General features: G+C 53.8%; 1 protein-coding gene across 21 annotated transcripts in view; it reads left to right on the top strand.

Annotated features, from left to right (window-relative positions):
• Myo18a (myosin XVIIIA) overlaps positions 1-17,648 on the top strand; it is a 101,029-nt gene extending 83,381 nt beyond the window's left edge. For 12 of the 21 annotated variants that reach the window (XM_060387242.1, XM_060387224.1, XM_060387234.1 and 9 more), the window contains 9 exons: positions 395-508; positions 1,861-1,977; positions 2,301-2,384; positions 2,824-2,961; positions 5,069-5,254; positions 5,606-5,745; positions 6,506-6,550; positions 9,706-9,828; positions 16,386-17,648. In XM_060387242.1, coding sequence (XP_060243225.1) covers positions 395-508; positions 1,861-1,977; positions 2,301-2,384; positions 2,824-2,961; positions 5,069-5,254; positions 5,606-5,745; positions 6,506-6,550; positions 9,706-9,828; positions 16,386-16,530 — 1,092 coding nt within the window. In that variant the 3' untranslated portion in view covers positions 16,531-17,648. The remainder of the gene's footprint in view (positions 1-394; positions 509-1,860; positions 1,978-2,300; positions 2,385-2,823; positions 2,962-5,068; positions 5,255-5,605; positions 5,746-6,505; positions 6,551-9,705; positions 9,829-16,385) is intronic. The other 9 variants (XM_060387245.1, XM_060387244.1, XM_060387243.1 and 6 more) reach the window with 1 other exon arrangement.
• The last annotated feature ends 3,507 nt before the right edge of the window (positions 17,649-21,155 follow it).

The raw sequence follows: 21,155 nt of genomic DNA, 5'->3' as shown, positions 1-21,155 counted from the left end.
AGGGGCAGCCGGGAAACGCATTTGTTCAATTACTTTTCTACTGCTTGTTCTCCTTGCTGGCTCTTACGTTCTTGAGAAGGAAGATGGCTGGAATGTGATGACAGGCCACTCAGAGCAGCCAGATTCCCCAGGGTCTCTGTGCCCTACAGCGTGGCTACGAGGCCTTAGGGTGGTGTGGACAGGGCCTCCTGTCTACTGGAGGAGAAAACGATGTATGCACCACAGCACAGCTGTGGCTCCTAGACTGACTGACCTTCAAGAAGAAAGAGGAGGGGCGAGGAGGGGGAGGAGGAGCAGAGGCAGACAGTGTCTGAGCCCTTTCTCCCCTGCAAGGCAGTGTTCTGCACAGCGTGGCTGATGTCTCTTCCCTGGGTTGGGGTGGCTCTGTGTCCAGCTGGAAGAGTCAGAGTTCACCTGTGCAGCAGCTGTAAAAGCACGGAAAGCCATGGAGGCGGAGATGGAAGACCTGCACGTGCAGATTGATGACATCGCCAAAGCCAAGACCGCGGTGAGGGGCAGAGTATACAGGGCAGGGCTGGGGACTGGGGGAGAGTCCAACCGTGACGGGAGCCATGTCCACCCCACACAGGTCCTTTCTTGCCAGGGATTCCTGCAGGATAGAACACCCCGACCCCAGCCCTCGTCCTCTGTCCTCTGCTTTCTCCCCACTTGGAGCAGAGTCTCGAGAGGAGGGAGGGCTGGCAGAAGAGGGAGCCAGCCAGGGTGCGTAGCTCCCTGTTTAACCACCTGCCTCTGGGAGCTTGGCCGCAGGCCCTGGAATCATAAATAAAGGCAGCTAATGTGGCTGAGGGATGTAAACAGGTGCCTCGAGATTAGCAGAAGCACCGATAAGAGGACAGGATGGCTAGGCTTCCTCTCCCTCCCCCTGCCCAGCCCACTGACAAGCCCAAGCGGCAGCTAATTAGAGCTTTTATTTAATGCCTCCCTTTTAATTCCCCACCTCTCCCACGGCCCATCCATCGGCTGTGTATTCACTCCTGGGACATAGCTACACGTACCTCCTCAGGCCAGGAATGGGGCAGGGAAGGAGGCAGGGTTTAGCTGTTGGCTTCATGGCCCCTAGCTAGTCACCCTGCTGCTGAGAGATGCCAATCTCACAGGCTTGATTTATCTTGTGACATTTGTGCTCCTCAGCAGTTTCCAGGTGAGTAATTCAAATTCCTTAATTGTGTTAAAAAAGGCTGTTATAAAATTACCATTTTATTTAAATCTGAGTTAATAAATTTCTTGGCGGAGGCTTCCCCAGCTCCCCACAGCCCAGTAACAAGATGGATGGGGCAGAGAAGGAGCCAACACAGTCATTTTGGTTTGGAATTACAGGTTAATAGATTCATTCATTTCCTGAAGCTGCTGGTGCCTGTCTCTTCCCCTCCCCCCCAGGCTGGGAAAGCTGGATGACCCAAGAGTAGGCCATCCCAAGGGTGAACAAAATCCAAGCCAGGGGATGTCACCAACTTGAAAGGTCTTTTCCCCGAGGCCTGATGTGGGCAGAGTGGATGCCAGTCAGGCTGATATGCAGGGATGATGGGTCATTTGTTATGGGCACAATTTTTACCTTCTCATTAGCCTTGAAAGAGCTGCCAGAAAGCAGCTGTCATTTAGCACCTAGAAGCCCAGGGTCTGCCCGTCACACGGAAACAACTCTGTCTCTCATCTCCCTGCCCAGAACTCATCAGGTAGCTTTGCTGACTCTGGAACCCACTCCAACATACCATCATTTCCCTACCCCACAACTCCCCACCTAGGAGAGGTGGCATGGGTGGGACGGGTTTGGACTTGCTACCCCAGGGCCTGCAGGTGCAGGCCTGATGCCCTCTGGTCTCCCCTGCCTCTGTCCAGCTGGAAGAGCAGCTGAGTCGCCTTCAGCGTGAGAAGAACGAGATTCAGAACCGGTTGGAAGAGGATCAGGAGGACATGAATGAGCTGATGAAGAAGCACAAGGCGGCCGTGGCCCAGGTACCCCGCCAGGAATGACATCATATTTACCATCCTCTGGGCTACCTCATAGATCCCCAGCTAGGGGTGTGTGTGTGTGTGTGTGTGTGTGTGTGTGTGTGTCCTGGAACTCACATTGTAGACCAGGCTGGCCTTGAACTCAGAGATCTGCCTGCCTCTGCCTCCTGGGTGCTGGGACTAAAGGTGTGTGCCACCATACCTGGCTCTAGGCACTTCTTTGAAAAGACATAGCTTGGGAGTCTAGGTGTTCTGGCCCTCAACGGGAAGGGGCTGAATTTCTGTTTTGGGGCAGCCTTTTCCCCATTCTCTCCCTCCTTTTCCAGGCCTCCCGGGACATGGCACAGATGAATGATCTCCAAGCTCAGTTAGAAGAATCCAACAAGGAGAAGCAAGAGCTACAAGAGAAGGTGGGTACCACGGGTTCCCTTGGAAGTGAGAGTCAGGGATCTCTGGGGATGAGCCTTGGTCTCCTAGTATGGAGGGTGTTTCTCTCTGCTATCAATGAGCCACCGAGCAGTGCGGACTGGCAGGAAGAGCTAGGCTCGCAGCCACATCACCATGGCAGATGTTTTGACTTCAGCTGCCTCGCTTCACATTTCTATTCCCTCTCTGGTCCTTAACGTTCCCTTTTCTGTCAGAAGGGCAAAACCAGTGCCAAGCGCAGGGGCAGGTGGAGGGGCCTCTGCCGGGGGCTGCGGCTGCTCCCGCCCTCCTCTGTGTATCTCTCCCTGCCTCAGCCTTCCAGTCACATGGTGAAGTTACCTAGCCCAGACTTGACACTGCCTTCGCCGTTCTGGACTCATTCTGGGCTCAGTTCTTCCTTTCTCTTGATCCTTCCACCCCCAGCTACAAGCCCTGCAGAGCCAGGTGGAGTTCCTGGAGCAGTCCATGGTGGACAAGTCCCTCGTCAGCAGGCAGGAAGCGAAGATCAGGGAGCTGGAGACACGCCTGGAGTTCGAAAAGACCCAAGTGAAGCGTCTGGAGGTGGGTCTGGCTTCGTGGGCTTCGCTGAAAGCCGAGCGAAGCTGCCCCAGTGGCTGGAGCCACGCATGCTCCAAAGGGCTGTGCGAGCCAGGGGCGCTCCTCAGAGTCCTCTGCCAAGCTGCCAGGCCAGCTGACAGGGTGGGAGCTCCGCTCCCGCCTGCCTGGCCTGCTCTCCGGGGCCCGCAGAGCCTGCCTATTTTACATTCTGTATTCGTGCTTGCTTTCTGCCAAGGGACCAGAGCGGCTTAGCTTTTCGTCTTCATATTTTCCTCTGCCACAAGCTCCCCCTCCTGTCCCCCTCACTCACTCTCTGGTACGGTCATAAATATGCAGCGGATGGCACCACTGCTCCAAGGGCTGAGGCCTGTTCTCGTCTCATGGCTCGCTCCTCTTCCTTCCTTTCTTATTACTCCCCTCCCTTTCTTTCCCTCACTTCTTGCCACCTTTTCCAGCTCTGCTTTTCTCCTTTCTTCTCCGTCTATTACTGTCCTACGTCTTTCTTACTCTCTTCCAATGTCTTCATCTCTCTCCTCACCCCTATGTCTTTCTTTTAATGCCCCCTTTTGGTTGGCCTCTTTTCATCATGCTTTGGTTCCTCTGTCTCCGCAGTGGCGCCTCCATACTCCATCCCAGCCCCTAGCTCTTGTGGGCTCCTGTATCCATCATGCTCCGTCCTCCCTGTGTGAAAGACAGGCGTTGGAACCGTATCCCTCAGTGTTCGCTTGCAGCCTTGCCTCAAAGCTCTTCTCCTTCTGAGCTTATGGACATCTGTCCAAGCACCATCAGGCCTGCTTGAGAACATGCCCCTGGTGCTGGGAGGGGGGCTTCTCTGTTGCCCCCCCACCAGTTCCTCTGTCGGCAGAGGAAGCAGGTGGCCAGCTAGGGGCATTACTAGCCCGGACATAGGAATAGAGTGTGGACAAAACTCCCAACATGGAAAACCAGAGAGAACTCGAGGGGACTTAGCTTATTTCCTGCCCCCAGGACTCCAGGGCAGTTGATCACATTTTAGTCCCCATATCATATATAGGAAAGGCTTTATGTGGCTGCTAGGGGCCAGAAGAAGCCCCTGATGGTGGATGAAAGCTCTGCCTCCGGTACTTGTCACCATACTTATCTCTCAGGCTGTCCTCAGAGACCCTGCTCAGAAAGGCAATATTGTGCTTTGGACTCATCAGAGTTAAATACGAATAACCTCAAATGACCCTTTAGCCTGGACCTGTCACTTGACCGGGGTAGTCAGTGGTAGAACTACACTGACCCCTGACCACTCCTCCCTCACACTCTGCCTCTGCTTCAAATCATTTCCTGCCTAGCGTCCTACTGCTGGCAGGGAAAACGTGTTCTTGTTTCTGAAGGAGACATACTCATGAGGCCGAGAGAGATAACCCTGCCTGGCTCTTTCAGTCAGGCACTCTCAGGAGAGCCAGTTGCCTCAACACTGGCTGGAGCTTTGGGAACTTCTGAGTTCAGCATCTCTGAAAAAGCCCTGACGACCGTGGAGACACTTACATGACAGGCCAGCCTCTGCCCAGAGCTGACCGAGTCTCGGCAGTAATAGCAGTAACCACAGCCCTTCCTCGTCCAGATTGCCTGCTCCAAAGACCCCCGCCTGCAGGTGTCTTCCCCTTTGACAGACAGCACAGCACAGGGGCTAGGGAGACCAATCAGTTGGTGAAGTGCTTTCCCTGCAGAGATGAGGACCTGAGTTCGCTGGCTTACGTAACAAGCCCGGTGTAGTGGGCCTTCCTTAGAATCCCAGCACTGGGAAGCAAAGACAGGAGGATCATCGGGGCTTACTGGGCAGACAGCCTAATTGTAAGCTCTAGCTCTCAGTGAGAGACCATGTTTCAAAGAGCAAGATAGATGCTACCTAAGGAACAATACAAATTGACTTCTGGCCTACAGACATGTACACTTACACACACAGGAAGACACAAAAGAGATGGGGGGAGGGGTAAAAGTGAGTAAACCTTTCGTATCCCGTAGCCATAACTGAGTAGCAGGGCAAGGGGTTGGCCAGAGTTCCTGGTCCAATCCTGGCAACAGCCCCTCTGTGTGGCTAACATCCTACCTGCTGGTCTTTTTTTTCAACCTGCTCACCCAGAGCCTAGCCAATCGGCTCAAGGAAAACATGGAGAAGCTGACTGAGGAACGGGACCAGCGCGCTGCAGCTGAGAACAGAGAGAAGGAACAGAACAAGAGGCTCCAGCGACAGCTTCGTGACACCAAGGAGGAGATGAGCGAGCTTGCCAGGAAGGAAGCCGAGGCCAGCCGCAAGAAACATGAGCTGGTAATGTCCTGGTCCCACGCTGGAGGCTCTCGGAGTCCTGCTAAATACATGCCCACCCTGCCCTGGGCCATGTGGGGCATTTCTGTCCCCAAGTCCTGTTAAGTATACACTCACCTCACTCTGGGTTTTGGTGGGGGACAGTTCAGTCCTGAGGACAGGTAAGAGAGTCAAGGGTGGCCGCAGGAGTCTCCATCAGAGGAAGCCTAGCCCCACCAGTCAGCCCCTGAGCTTGTGGAGGCTCAGAATAGCACCAGGGAAGCTCCTTCCTGGCAGGGAGTGACTTGCCGCAGGCTCCTTCAGAGATGCTAGGGGGTGTTGTGGCCCTCCTGGTCACTAGACCCCCCCTTCTAGGAGATGGACCTGGAGAGTCTGGAAGCTGCTAACCAAAGCCTGCAGGCTGACCTGAAGCTGGCATTCAAGCGCATTGGGGACTTGCAGGCCGCCATTGAGGATGAGATGGAGAGCGATGAGAATGAGGACCTCATCAACAGGTAAGAGGTGGTAGAGTCCATGGTATTTCTGGCCCTCTTAAATGGTGGGATCAGGCCCCAGGCAACAGCCACAACCTCTGTCATCCATTGCCAAACTGCCAAGTCACCCTCCCAGTGCCAGACCCAATTGGGAGAGGCTGATGGTATTGGGGTGGTGGAGCTGGGGGCTGGGAGGTATCTCCCTGTGCTCTCCTTCCCAAGCTTCCCAAAGCCCTGGCTGTGCTGCCGCCTGCTCCCTATGAGTTATTCCCCCGTTTAGCTGCATTTCCGATGGCGCCTGCCCTACTCTAGAGAGAGCAGAGATTTAAGAGCCATGGTGCCTTGTTACTGTGCTAGAGATTTTCTCACATAAAACCCACCCAGGGAATGGTTTTGGAGGAGAAGAGAAATTTGTAATCCTAGGCTGAGAAGAAAGTCACAAATGCAGAGGACCTGCAGTGTGGGGGTGCATCCAGGACTTAGGTAGACCTCAGAGCTCCCCACTTCCTGTCTCAGGGTCAGGTCCCTTCCTGTGGGCGGGGCCCAGCAGGGCAGGGCAGACAGGGTGCAGCCCAAGAAGCCTGCTCCTTTGGAATGAGTGCTGGCAGTGAATCAGGCCTGGGTCCGAGGATTCTGTTACTTACCTCTACCTGATCTCAGCCAGCCAGAGATATCACTTACTGAAAAGGATCCATGAATGAGGGAACTCCTCAGTTTGTCTATTGATTTTCCCGTCTGCTCCTTCTGGCCCCTTTGCCCACCATTTTCTTTCTGTTTCCAGTTTGCAGGATATGGTGACAAAATATCAGAAAAGAAAGAATAAACTGTGAGGACCAGAGCCCTGTGCTCTTTGCCTCTCTCCATGGGTGTCTAACCATCCCTAACACAGGGCTTCCTGCCAGGGGCCCCTGCTGCATGCTGCATGCAGACACAGCCTCCTCATTCTCTCCCTGGCTGGTCTCTAATGCTAACCCTGCGGACTGCCCTCAGGCTGGGGTGGAAAAACTGGCTGGCAGTGAAGTGTGTTCCTAGAAGGCCAGACTGACCCTCAGAGCCCCGGTAGCCAGGATGGGACTTCCTTGCCTGGCTAAACTCCAGCCTCCCTTCTCTGGGAAGCAAGTGTGACCACAGCCTCAGCATGTTTACTGGGGGTAGAGTGTTTAGGCTCCATCTGTCTACATCCTTGGGCTCTCTGAACCCAAACTGCCGGAGAGGGACGGGTCTGTTTTGTGTTTAAGGTCTGTTACCTTCCTTACACAGATGAGGGCTGAAGGTGAGGGGCATCTTGCAGCTGCTCCTTTGGAGAAAGCGTTCAAGCAGCTAATCTCGAGCAGCTCTGCCTTGGCAGGGGAAGGAAACATCGAGCTGTGTTTACTTTGCACCTCGGGCAGTGGTGGTAGTCATGGTGTTGGTAGGAGGGAGCGCATCTGTGTTGGTATGTCTGTCAGGTGGTGGGCGGCCTAGCACATCTGCCCTTCTCTGCTCCCTCTTTCTGGTGAGGGAGCGGAGAGTGGTGCGGCCCTTGAGGCGGATTTACTGATCCTCTGTCAAGTTCGACAGGGTTGCTTTTGGAAGTTGTTTTTTTCAGCATGGCACTGAATTTCCTGCCTGGCAGCCTCCTCCCCTGGCCAGGATGGGCTGGCGGCCGTGCAAAGGACTCCGGGAGAGCTAATGATAAATGTAATAGTGTGTAACAGTGATAGAGGGCCGCTGGAGCCCGGTTGTCACACACAATTAATATCCCCTGCCGTTCTGTCTCCGTTTGTTTGTTCCCCCGTGATTCGGCTCCCAGTTAACTAATAGCACATGAGCCTGGACATAAATTGTATTTGACGGGAGGTTTAATTCCGACCATTTAAAATTTCAACTGCCCCCTGAGCCCGCCTGCCCCTGGAGTTTGTTTACGGGCTTGATTATTTAAGGAAGAGAACCCGAACATTGTCTGGATTCTTGCAACTGAAAGGAAGGTGAGGGTAGGCATGCCAGCCTCTCAGCCCACGGACTGCTCTGACTGTAAGAAAGAAAATCCATATGCTGGGCCTCAGTCTGTCCCTGGTGAGTGTTCTACCCTGCCATCCTTGGGCAGAAGGAGCTGTGAGGGCTGATAAAATGTGAGTTGAAGATCATATTCTAAACCATAGCTGGGCACACAGACCCAACACACACACACCAGCGTGCACTCAAAGCAGGTGCATGAGAACATGCAATTCTGAGCAGGTTCCACTGATGGCAGGGAGGCTCCTTCCTCAGCAGCCCCAAGTTATTGAGCGAGCATGCTAAGGCGGGCAGAAAAATAATGTTTCGATTTACTTAGAGATACAGTTGTTATTGCCATAACCTTAATGAAAGCAGTAAACAGTGCAGTATTAAGGGAGATTTATACAGAAACACTTTTAACATGTAGACATAGATTTTGTGATGCATACGGCACCTCCTTTCTAAAGGCAATCAATATGGTTATGAACGGCGGTGATAAATTACAAGCTCCGAAGCTACGCAGGGAGGTTTTTTGCACGGGTATATAAATCAGGTGGTATTGGCGTTCCATGGGACCCATGCACCACAGTAAATCTGCCAGGCTCGGACAGGCACAGAGCTTGCATTAGTGGTTTGGGGGCTGACTGCTAAACTCCTGTTTACCCGGGGCATCCGTGGGCCTTGTCTCTGTTATAATTCTGTGTTTGATAGAAACCCATAAAATATGCCTCTTTGTTCCCCTTCCCTACATGCCTGGCTTTCTCATGGTCCCCAGAACTGTGGTTTTCTCTGGTGTGTGTGTGTGTGTGTGTGTGTGTGTGTGTGTGTGTGTGTGTGTGTACGCCTGGGTATACATGTGTGTGCCTGTGTGGCTATTTATTTAAGAATATAATTCAGGACCATGGCTGTCCTGTTGACACAGATGAAAGGGAGTTTATATCAAGGAGAAATCTCTGCCTATCGTAGCAGGGGAATTTAGGGAGAAGACATTTTGCAGAATTTGCAAAGCATTTGCATTCAGAAGACATCTCCATGCCCCCACTGCTTCATGAAGGGGTCACCATGACTCTAGCCCGAGAATTAGACTCTGAGGTTTTCTTGCAGGCCCAGCAGGGGCAGTGGGGAGCAGGGGCTGGGGGCTGCCTGAGGGAGGGATGAGGAGACCTCAAGAGTTAGAACACTGCTCTGAGATTTTCTGGGCCCATTGGGCTTCCGTGGCTATCTGGATCCTGAAGGCATCTCCAGGTGCCCAAGAAAGGCTGGTGTTTCTCCCATCCTCTTCCCTCCTGTTTCGAAGAGCAAGGGATACCCATCCTAGCCAAGTGGGTCTAGGATGTGGCTGCTGCTTCATTAACTTAAGTTTGTGTTGATAGCAGCTAAAGAGATCCAGGCTCAGCTTGACCTGAAGTCATGTGACAGTCCTGTCTTCTGCCCTATGTTTAGCAGCCTGGCTTTTACAATGGAGACGGGAAATGACGGTAGCCCTAACCTCAGTCTGAGGCGCCACACACATGCATGTATGCACGGGTGGATGTGGGTGTGCTACAGCCCGGGTGTGCAAGCTAGAAAACATCATATGGCTTCCAGGGATTACACTCAGGTCATCACGGTTGGTGGCAGGTGCCACAGAATCATCCTGTCAGCCCCTCAGACTTCTTTGTAGCCAAGAGCCCATTAGGCTAGCATCGCCTATCATGCTCCCCTGGGTGGCCAGCTGAACAGCTTGTCACTCATGTCTGGGATGGAACGGGTGGTGCCTCCGTTCTCAGGGTCATCTCTATGGCTGTCACACAGTGTGTGGTCTGCTGAGTGAAGGGCCGGGCACCTTGTGGGGTGATATGGTCACTCTAACCTTTCTGTTCTCCCTGACTCACTGATGTGCATGCCCCCTGCACTCCATCCCCAACCAAGATGCTCCCTGCTCCCTTCTTGCTCTTTGTCCTGGCCAGCAAGTGATTCTCACCTGCCCAGCCTTGCCTACCTTTTTGCTCCTTACCCCAACAGTGAGGGGGACTCAGATGTGGACTCGGAGCTGGAGGACCGGGTCGACGGGGTCAAGTCCTGGTTGTCAAAGAACAAGGGACCTTCTAAGGCAGCTTCTGATGATGGCAGCTTGAAGAGTTCCAGGTGAGTGCTTCCCTCAGGCAGGGAGGAAGGGCCACCTCAGCCACCAGTCATGGGTAGACAGTATCTTGGCACCAAGGGTGCCACCCTCAGGCCACGTGCGTACTTTTCCGGCCTGTGGGAAGAACACAGAAGGCCAACTGCTTAGCCAGGTAGTGTCCCCTGTTTGGGTGTAAGTTCTTGTGTAGGTTTAACTTCATCCTGCCTGCTCAGCAACCATCTAACTGTTGGTACCTTTGGAGTCAAGACTTGGAGCCCTGGGGACTCTGGATCCTAGAGCCCTGCACAGGGCGGCCCCGGGCAGCTCTGGATCTCTGTCCTCCGTAGAGCATCGATGCAAAAGCGCCATTTCCCAGCGCTGCTGCACTTGCGTCCTTGCTCTCTCCTTCTATGCTTTTCATCTCCCACCCCTCCAAGCTTGCCTGCTAATCTTGGGGGGCTGCCCCCCCACTTTCTAGCCAATCATATTCTGGTCACACAGACAGCCACCTTTATACCCCCTCCCCCAGAGTTCCTGGTTCCCTTCCTCATTTCTCCAGAGAACAGTAGGCAGGCTAAATAGAAAAGTAATCTCCCTCCTTCTTTTCCAGCTCCCCCCCAGGGTCCTTCCCTAAGTCCAGCCCCTCACCAGTAGTACCCAGCGGCCCCCCGTAATTGGTTTAATTTATTCGGCCAAACATCATTTTGTTACTGCAGATAATGCCGCCTTCCCCGCCTCGCTGCCGTTCACCACAGTGTGGCACAAGGCTCCAGGTAGTTGACAATGAAATAAATTGAACTAAACGTTTTAGAGGGGGAAAAGTGATGAAATAGAACAATGGTCTAATTTACATGACATTCTCCATGAAGCTATTTTCACTGACGCAAATTATTTTGCTTCATTTCCTCGGATGCTCTTGCCACCGCTTTGCCAGGGCTGTGCCATTTTCTCCTCCTTCCTCCCTCCCCCTGTGTCTTTATTTTTGTTAATGCCTCTCTCTCCCCTTTTTCTCCCCCTCTCTCCCTCCCCTTCTCCCCTCCCTCCTCTCTCCTGTCATTCATTCACTCTGGGTCTCTCCTCCTGGGCCTCCTGTCCCACTCAGGACGGCTCTCAACAGCCTCCCTAAGGAGGGCAAGGGGCCAGAGGAGAGACCCGCCTCTGCACTCAGCTCCCTCAGCTACCGCAAGAGGCTCACCCTGAAGGACTCCATCGGGGGCACTGGGGACCAGGACTCACTCCTCACCACCCTGAGTGAGCGTGCCACCTCCCCTGAAAGGCCCGCCAGGAAGGCCCGTGTGGGCTCCAGGGAGGAGCCTGACCAGGCCCAGGGCAGGAGGTGTGAGGAGCTGGATGACCGTAGTTCCATCTTCTCAGGGACTGGGAGCCGTACTGGCCGGGGTCTGGAGAAGCGCTGGGGCTCAGACTTTGACCGGGCCTCGACAGTCTCTGCTCCGGTCAGCCGGGCCTCCTCAGCCACTCGGGGCTCTGGGGAGGACAGGGCTCGCTCCTCGCTGAGCTTCTCCCTGTCAGGCTCACCCAGCTCCCAACGCAGCACATCCAGGCTCGACAGCCTGGCAAGAACTAGAAGCCCTTCCTGGAACAGGGCCTCAGGCCTGGGCCGGGAGAGCCCTGACTCCCGGCTCTCCCTTGGCCAGAGCTGCCTGGATGAGTGGGATGACGGAGCCAGCGTGGCCCTCAGTGAGACACACTCACAGTTCAGTCATCCATCCCTGGCTCGGAGCCTGTCTGTGCCACGGGGCTCTGTCTCAGCCTCGGCCTCTGTCACTGAGGGCTCCAGCGTCAGACCCATCAGCCGCCGCTGCTACCTGGATCCAGACCTGGAGGCTGCCATTAACGAGGTCTTGAGCTACAAACCTGAGCCGTTCCAGCGGAGCAGCCTGGAGCCTGACTCCGAGGAGGATGACCAGAAGAGCATCCAGAGTGCCCGGAGCGCGCAGCTGGAGCACCCAGAAAGGAGCACCAGCATCCGTCGCTCCGCCTCTGCCGTGGATGTCTCACGCAGTGGCCGCAAAAGCCGGAGCAAGCACAGAAGCAAACGGAACAGCCCCAGCTCCTCCAGCTCCAGCTCCAGCTCCTCCAGCTCGGAGGGTTCCACGGAGCACAAGCGGCGCAGGAAAGGGCGCTCTCGGAAGAGCAAGAAGAAGTCCAAATCAAGAAGAAAGAAAACAGAGACGGAATCCGAGTCCTCCTCGTCTTCGTCCAGTGGCTCCACGGTCTCAGGCCACAGCCGCTCCAGTGTGAAAAGGGGCCCAGCCGCAGACGTGGTGGAGGAGGCAGGGCAAGCCCCAAGCCGGCGGTCAAAGAAGGAGGAGAAGCAGCGGAAGAAAGAGGTGGACAGCCTGATGATGCGGTACCTGTACCGGCCAGAGAGTGACTAGCGCAGTAGGTGCCGCCTGGCCTGGTGTGCAGTGCAGCATGAATGTCCCACCCTCTGTGAACTAATACGCCCCCCTGTTCCTCCAACCACGACCTCAGGCACCCCCACACCCTCCTGGGCTTCAGAGCCTCCTGGCACCTGAGCCCTGCGCCCAATCAGCTGAATTTGCTGATGAGTTGGGTTATATAGTCCCGACCTCACTCTGACCGTCCTGTGCTGTTTTTTGGAACTAATCTTTACTCTAACTTCATAACAAAGGCCCGATCAGCTCTGTTGCCTAAAATGTTGGGACTCAGACAGGCTGAGCTACCTGCCGAGGTCACACAGCTGGGAAGTGAGGTTGCCAGGAGCTAATGGGACCCGTTTAATACCTTTAACCGTAACTGCTCTCCATACGGCTACATGCAGAGCCCATGGGTGAACCGTAGGTGTCACCAGCACCCATCTCCGAGCCGTCATCCAACAGGATGGACCCAGAAAAGGATCCGAGCTGACATAATACCTTGGCTCTGAGCTCTGATGAGGCACTTCGCTCCCTGTGCTCTCCTCTGCTCCCTCCCTCCCTAGCGTGGATCTCCAGCTTCAGCCCACACTGTGCCATGCCCTACAGTAGACCCAGGAGATGCCTGCCGCCTCCCTGGCCCTCCCACCCACACTCAGCCCACACATGGGCGTCACCTCAGCTCTGCTCATCTTGTAGAGTTCTAGTGCATAGAAACTAGCAGCTGCTGAATGACAGCCCCCTCTTTGCTCTCCCGCCTCCCCCAGCTCTTCTCCCTGCGGGGATGAGATGAAACAGTTAGCCGCCCCCCCCCCCCATGCCCACACTTTCAACAGAGAGAGGCAGAGCCTGAATCACTGGAATCCCATTGTTGCCAGTGTCCTTGGTGGGTGGTGACATTTTAAATCACCCCTGTTGTGAGACAGTGTGAAACACTTTGGGCGTGGCACCCTCACAGGGCATGCTTGCTGCTCTCCAGGAGGGAGGCACAACCCCGTACTGCAGCCACCTGGGGTACCACATTTGTTTCCCAGACGCATGAACTAACACACCTGTAGCATGCTTGGGCCATGGGACATCTGGTGAAATGGACTATACCAAACAGGGTCTGTTTAAGGTCCCTTCAAGGAATAGAGCAAGAGGAAGTTGCCTTTGTCCATTGGGAAACTGGGGAGGGGAAGAGGGGAAGTGATTGAGAAGCTGGAGTAAGGAAATGGATCTTGAATCCCGAGCAGGCTTATGCCAGCTCGGGCCTGAGCTAGACCACGCCTTGGTCTCAGCACTGCCCTTTGCTCCTCCCAATGGCTTCTGGGTACTTAAGGGAGTGCAGGGATATCTGTGCAGGGATATCTGTGGCCTTTGTTAGCTCCATTGGAGAAAAGCTAGGAGTCGAAATATTTGGTCTACAGTTTCAGCCTCCTTTTAGCAGCCTTGCACTCCAGGGCAAGAAGTCAGTTGGTGAGTCGATCGGGAGGCCTGGAAACAAAGAAGGCCAGGCCTTTCTGTACCTCTCCCAGAAGGAAGCAAGTGCCTTGCTGGGCAATCCCAAAGAGATGGGTGACTAGCAGACTTCGTACCTGAATCGCTCCAGCTCCCAGTCACATTTCACAGCGGATAAGACAGAAAGCCTCTTTCTGCAGCCTCCTCTCACCCACAGCTCAGTTGCTTTTTTCTACAGGAAGAGCCAACTAGTCCTGAAACCCTGTACTGTGCCACTATGAGGATTGGAGTCAGTGGCGGTAGAGTGGTCTCCAAGTAGAACATGAAACAAGGTGGGGGTAGGGGAGACTTTGCTGGCGCCCGAGACCTTTGAATGAGATATGCCGTGCAGAGGCAGAAAGAAGGTGGGCACAGAGCCCCCACCTCGGGATAAGGAACAGTGAAGAATTCCAAAACACAGAATGCAGCAGCGTCACCCTGGGCTTTCCCTGCAGGAATTGGCTTGTGCACCAAATTGTTTGTGACAGCACTGAGCAGGAGACACCGCCTTGTGGGGAAGGAAAGCTTTTTAAACAATTTAGTTAAAGTGTTCCCATTGCCAGCCCTGACTCTGGCTCTGGGGACTGGGGCTGCCTGCTCTTGGCCTACTGATGGCGGTAGCCGACATGGAGACTGGCCAGAGAGAGCTCAAGAAAGACAGCAAGGGACCCTGTGGCTCCTCGGCACAGGGAAGAGCAAGGAACAGAGTTGGCGCCATCCTTGGTTGCCTCTGCCTCTTTACAGCGTCTTTACAGCACCCTGACCACTGTTTCCCTGGGCGTCTGGGATGAGAGTATGGCTGGCTCTGCCCATGCCCTCTGCTCACAGAATAACCTCACTGGCTCTCCTCAAAGCCAGGCATTCCTTGGCCGGAAAGCAGACCTTTAGCACGGGGTGTATGGAAACTCTGTGTGAAAAAAGAAGACAACTGGCTCCCACTAATTCAGGGTTCAAACAACCCCAAGGCTGTGGTGACCCCATTTTTTTCTGTGTTGCACAGTTATCATTGAGCTTTGTAATTTCGTCCTGGAGATGCTGCGAGGCTCTAAGTGCTTCTGGCCCATCAGAGTAAGGCTCATTTATGTTCAGCCTAGTTTGTATTAAGTGTGTTTTGTGCTATTCTGATTCCTTTAAAAATGGTAATTCATTCATGAGAAATACGATAACTATTAACCGGACTGCCCCATCGCTGAGCCATTTTGCATAATTGAACATATATTTTCCCAGGCTCTTTCTTTCCGCCAGGGACACAGAGACCTGTCTTTACATTCCCCAGTCCCTCCCCCAGCCAGCAGGAGACTTCAGGTTTGGTCTTGTTTTCTTCTTCTCTAATCTGATGGCAGAGTGTCCCAAGGCTGAGAGGTTCAGATTCAGGTTTAGGTCTTGGCTGTGACCTTGGCCGAGGTGCTTCTTCCTTTTTGAGCCAGCTCTCTCATCATGCGTGACTGGGAAGGATAAGAACAGTAAGCCCCAGAGAGTGGCTCTCAACCTTCCTAATGCTGTGGCCCTTTAATACGGTTCTTCATGTGGTGGTGGCCCCAACCATAAAATATTTTCATTGTGACTTCATAACTGTCTTGTTGCTACTGTTGTGAATCAAAACGTAAACATCTGATAGGCAGGATATCTGATGTGTGACCCCCAAAGGGTTGAGAAGCACTTGTCCATGGGGCTCAGGCAGTGCCTTGTACAGGAGGACTCTGTGGTGGACCCTTTACCTCTGCACCTCTACTCCTCCCTCCAGGGAGACGTGAAATGCTGTTTGCCTCCTCCTCTTATTTTAAAAGGACCAGAAAATAAAGGGCCATCCTCGGGTTTCTAGTTTAGAATATAGTAGGCCCAGCAATTGTAGAAACTGTCTTTGTCCAAGTAGAATGTTACGAGGACCTGGAGGCTTTATTCCTTCTCTTCGTCTCTCGGAGCAGGGCATCAGCATGAAGCCATGCTGGGCTGTATCTTCTCCGGTGATGTAAGCCTGCAGTGCATGCGGTCAGGGGTAGTAGGGACAGGAGGGGGCTCTGGGAAAGAAAGAGTGTGAATGGAGCCGGAGGAGGGTCCTATCAGCTCTGTGGATGTCACAATCTTCCTTGCTTCAGGGGATAATGCTTCATCACATCTTTAGAGGGACAGCCTTCCAGAGCCAGGGGCCTGATGAGGACTCCAAGGAATTAGGGTCCTTTCCCATTGGCCCATCCTCAAACAGGTCTTGCCAGCCTCTGTTCCGAGTCTCTGTTCCTTTTCCAGTAGAGGATGCCATGGTCAAGGACAGAAGTGTTCCAGGCAGGGAAAGCCTGATAAGGGAGTCGTTCAGATCTGGGGTCCTGTTCAGGACTAAGCTGCCTGAGAGTCCTCTGCTTGGACAAGTTATAGCCATGTGCTCACCCGCCTCAAATCTTCATCTGTGTGGTCTGTGGACTCGGAGGAAGGGAGCAGAAAACTCACAATCCCTCGAATCCCCATGACTTGGTCCAAGTTTCTCAGAGGAAGGAGCCAGGAACCTGCAGTTTGTTCTTAGGCTCATGGAAGCCTGGTCCCTGCTGCCACCGGCCTCCCTGTCATGATAGTCTTAAAAGCTTTCCAATTGCAAACTGTGTGCTCCTTCTGACCCAGCAACATTTGGGTTTCGAAGCACTCGAACAGAGCCCCGGTGGCCCGGAATAGAAGTTATTATTTGGCTTGACCTTGTTCCTCTCTCCCTGCAGCCCAACCAGCCACTGGAAGTCCCTGCCCCCTGACCCATCAGATGATGAGCATGACCCTGTGGACAGCACCTCCAGACCCCGATTCTCCCACAACTATTTGAGTGACAGCGACACAGAGGCCAAGATGACTGAGACCAATGCATAGCCTGGGGGAGTGGTCACAGCTCTTCCACCTCACAGCCTCTGCCAGGAAATAGAGGGGTACCACTGCCCCCGTTTGACCGCCGATCTGCATGGAGAACACCTCGGCTCTCTGTCAGGGGGACTTTCCAGGCCGTGGGTGTGTCTGGTAGCTCCATATTGAAGAGGTGGGGAAAAGAGGAGTCTCTGCAAAGAGAACCTCCATACTTGCCTCAGAAATGCCATGCTCTTGGCTCCTACCCTGGGCCACTGTGGACCATGTCAGGTGGCCTGGCACTTCATGGAGCCAGTAATGGACCTCCATCTCAGCCTCCTGCTCAGGGATGGTGATAGGTTACCTGCCGACCACTCCAAGTTGCTGGGCCCATGAGAAGGAGTCAGGAGGGAGCAGCAATGGCCCCCCTCTGCTGGGTGAGGGCTTTCTCTTCTCAGTGCCTGCTGTCTTTTTACTGTTTAATTTAAATACCCAAACCTCCATACAGCTGCATCTTTGAGAGTGGGAGGGGCGGCTGTTGCAGCTGGGCCCTGCAGGATGCCTTGGGAATCTCCTCTCCATCTTCACTCCTCCAGACTTCCTTCCCCATGCAGCCTGCTGCTCTGGTGAGCAGAGCTGGGGCCCTGGTTCTTAAGAGGCAGGGCGGGGAGGATGGCAGCCGGGTGCTTCTGGCTTGGACCGAGCAAGCCTTGTTGGAGTATTAAGTGCAATGGGCAATTATTTAAGACTGCTCCACTTGCACCTGCCCATGGCTGCCGGCACTGCCTTCCTTCTTTCCACAGTGTGGCCAGCAGCTCGTTTGGCACTGAGGACTCGTGGTGGGCGCAATGGAAGGTAGATGTTTCTGTCTGTTTATCAGAGCAGAGTCCTAACCCTTTGTCATCTTTGCTTGCCCATAACCCTGTTCCCACACACTTACCCCAGACACAGCAACAAGTGGTCTGGAGATCTAGCCACCTACCGTAAGGGTCATCCTGACCACCCCACCAGATTTGGGGGCCCAAGAGCCCTGGTGCTGGACCTGTTTGCCATCCCCCGCCCCTTCCGCAATTGGTTTGTACTCATCAGGCTGTGCTCTCCCCGTGGACCTGGTTAATGTAAGGAAATAAAAGGCCCCTTCCCTCCTGGCCACAAGTTTCCCTGCTTCTCCTTGCAGGTCCAGGGGTGGTCCCACGGCAGGGGCAGAGGTGGGATTCTGATGGGGACGTGGAGGAGCCACCTTGTTCTGTGGTGGCCTGCCGCACGCTGGCCAGACCAATGCCACTCACAGAGCCTTGGCATCTTGTCACTTGAGATAGTGGGTAAGGAGAGTGGATAAGGAAGACAGAGCCCCCACATTTATATTGGGGCTGGTGGAGTTGGCAGCTCATTTATGCTCTCCCCCTGCCTCTTCTCAAAACTTAACTTTAGTCACTCCAAAGATGACTTTTTTTTTTTTTTTTTATCAAAAATTGTTAGCATTTTCTTTGTTCTGCAGCCCTATTTGACCGTAGGAAACTTGAGTAAGCTGGGAATACTGCCTTAAACGCCCACTAAGCCTCTGCCTGAGCTACACTTCGGCTGTGCTTTGTGGCCTCTCCAAAGCTATAGGGCAGCTCATGCAGATGAGGGAGAAACCAAAGACCTCCCTCTCCTGCTCCTCTCCCTCCCCTTCCTCCTCCTCCTCTGAACAGAGCTAAATGGTCTGGGGAAGTAGGTGGGAGAGGCTCTGGTGATGTCAACTGCCCAGAAAGTCAAGAGAAGGAAAGGTCACCATCAAAAAACATGCTGGGGAGAACTATGAAATGGATCCTTCTAGAACAGAGGTGGCTGTCCTCCCACTGGTCTCCAATTCACACTTTTCCTGCTTCAGCCTCCCTAACCCTCAGATTGCAGGTGTAAGCTAACATACTCAGCTTGGGGTCAGAAGACTTGTCTCAAGTCGGAAAACTTGCATTATTCACTTAGTCTGCTCAGCCGTTGAGACGGCTATCCTTATTAGCTGCTATGGCTTGGGCACTGTCCTAGTGCTGAGAAAGGAGTCCTTTCAAACCCAGGGTTATCCCAGTAAGGACTCTGGCCCACAGAGCATATGCCTTACCTGCTGGTAAATATCAGCTTCCGACCTGAAAGTTGTAAATCACCGAGCCTGTCCTCCGGGGGTGTGAGCAGGGCTACTGCAGAAGGGCAGAGAAGGTTCTTGGGAGAGATGGAGAGAGGATGCTTCTGAGAGGAGGGAGGCTGTGAAGGGCCCTCAACACAGGTTGTGGGGCTGGGGCTTCAAGAATGGTCCCACGGGTAGTTATTGCTAGGACATACTCGGGGAAGAAAGAACTTACACAAAGGTTCTGAGACTGGTGTGGAGAAACAGGGCTCATGCCACATGCTGCCTGGGAAAACCAGAGGACACAGACCCTACCCCCCATCCCTATGACCATTGCTTCTCCAAGTGTCCACAAAACCCTCCACTAGCGTCATAGGCTCCAGGTTATAAAGGGGTGCTTCCCCTGCTCCCACTCCCTGAGACCCATCAGGCCACCAAAACCTGTATTCATTTGGGGGTATACCTGGAGAACTCTGCCAGCTCCTAAATACCCACAGTACCTCTTATCCCTAAGGTACCGCAAAACAAAGCCACTGGGTCTGTGCCCAGCTTAGCCACCCTGTGCTCCATTCAATCCTTCCTGCTAATTTCCAGCCTGCAGGACCTGCTCTAACCCCCCCGAGTAAGAGGCAAGGGACCGAAGCCCCAGGGGAGTCCCCATAATGCCCAGACACCATGGCAGCAGGCAATGACCCCCACACAGCTCCCTTTGTCCTCTTGGCAGATTATCCCGGCTGTCCTTCCCCATCCCCCGCCCCATGCCTGGTGGCACAGACACTTAGCGATTTGCTCCTTAATTGTCCCCCAGCTAGGCTGCGCAGATGCCGCTCTTTAATCTCTCCTGATAAATGAATCGCGCCGCTCCTTTAATCATATGTTCATATCCAAGCCAATTTGAATCAATTTGGCAGGGAGCGTGTTGCAAGAGATGCCATGACTGCTGCTCTCCCCCTGGGGCCCCAGAGCCTGATGACTGCAGTCCTCACTCTCAGCAAAGAGCCCAGGAGGCCCATCCAGGAAGAGGAGCACCTGTCTGAACACTGGCGACTTTTTAAAGTCGGCCTCCTCATTTGCCTCCTGCCCTCCAAGCAGGCTGTGTGAGAACAGAAGATGGTTTCTCAAAGGATTCTCAGGAGTGGGAGGGCGAGGGCATGAGTTCAAAGCCTGCCTTGGTTCACTGAATAAAAGGCCACATCACCATCCCCGGGAGAAAGTGCCATCTTAAATCTCACCTTAATCCCTTCTGTCCCCCCTCTTGATTTTCTTGGAGCCGGTTCTTGGAAACTTGGGACTCTTTATCATCGTCTCTTAGATAGTGACATTGTCAGACCTGACTATGCCGCTGTCCCTGCCCACTATGCACAACTACCACAACTGCCTCCATCTTTTCCTGGGCTTCTCCAACTGTCCAGCGGAGGTACATTCCTGGTAGTACACCGCGTTTTGCCTTCGAGTTAGCTAGCTGCCCCTGTTGGAGTCCAGGCATAGTGGCAAAACAGAGCAAAGTCAGACAGGCAACCCTCCTGGGAAAGCAGCTGCCTCTCCTGGCCTCAGTATCCATTGGTGAAGTGAGGCTGTGTTGCTGGCAAGAACCTCTGGTTCCTAAGTTCAGAGCTCATTGCCAAGGCACCCTTGGTGGCACTCACGGACCTGAGAGACCCGGCAGCTGGAGAAGCTCACGGTCTGGCTGAGCTTGGCCTCCATCGGGTGGCCTCTGGCTTTCAGCACCCCCTTTCATTTCCTAGGCTCCTCCCTTCCCCACTCTGCCAGTCCAGGCAGGTGCCCTGTGTTTCCCTGGGAAACCTGGAGATCATTACCATTTATTCAGATCTTATTCACAAGTCCACAGCACAGCCCTGGTTTTAGAGCTCAGTAGCCTCTGGCTCCACCCTCCCACACCTGGAGATTTCTGTCCTTATTGCTCCCAGAAGCCACACCTTACCCCCATCCCCCACTCTGGACAGGTCTCTTTGTGTAGCCCTGGCTGTCCTGGAACTCACTCTGTAGACCAGGCTGGACTCAGATTCACAGAGATCCTCCTGCCTCTGCCTCCAGAGTGCTTTGGTTCTGTCTCTTACCAGACCAAATTGCAAGAGTGGTCTGGATTGCTCTCACACCTGCATGCTCACCATTGCCAGTTTAATGATTTCAGCCTCAGAAGGTTCAAGGAAGCAAGTTTCCCACCCTTTTAGCCCTTTTAAGGCTTCTTGGAAGTCTTAGGGGGAACTGAGGCCATTGGGGACTAGGGCGAGTGCTTCCAAACCTATCACCTGTGCATCAAGGGTCCCCAGCCCTTATGCCTTGGCCAACACAATCCCTCACAATCCTTTTAAGTGTCATTGTCCCCTGGGGTAGCTGAGGTTCAGAGAGCAAAGCCCTCTGCTTGGTCCCAGCAGCTGGCCAGGCATGTGGGACTATCCCAGGCTTGTCAGAAAATGAGGGAAGAGGCCGAAAAGAGAACCACAGACTTCTCAAGCCGCTATGTGCTTAGTATTCACCAGGCCTGGCCTGAGGAAGAAAACACTTTTGGCAATTTAAGGATAAAATGCCT

The sequence above is a fragment of the Meriones unguiculatus genome, chromosome 7 (assembly GCF_030254825.1).
Source record: "Meriones unguiculatus strain TT.TT164.6M chromosome 7, Bangor_MerUng_6.1, whole genome shotgun sequence".
In the NCBI taxonomy this organism is placed as follows: domain Eukaryota; kingdom Metazoa; phylum Chordata; class Mammalia; order Rodentia; family Muridae; genus Meriones; species Meriones unguiculatus.
Note: the sequence above shows the minus strand (reverse complement) of the source record. Positions and strands in the feature narration are given on the sequence as shown.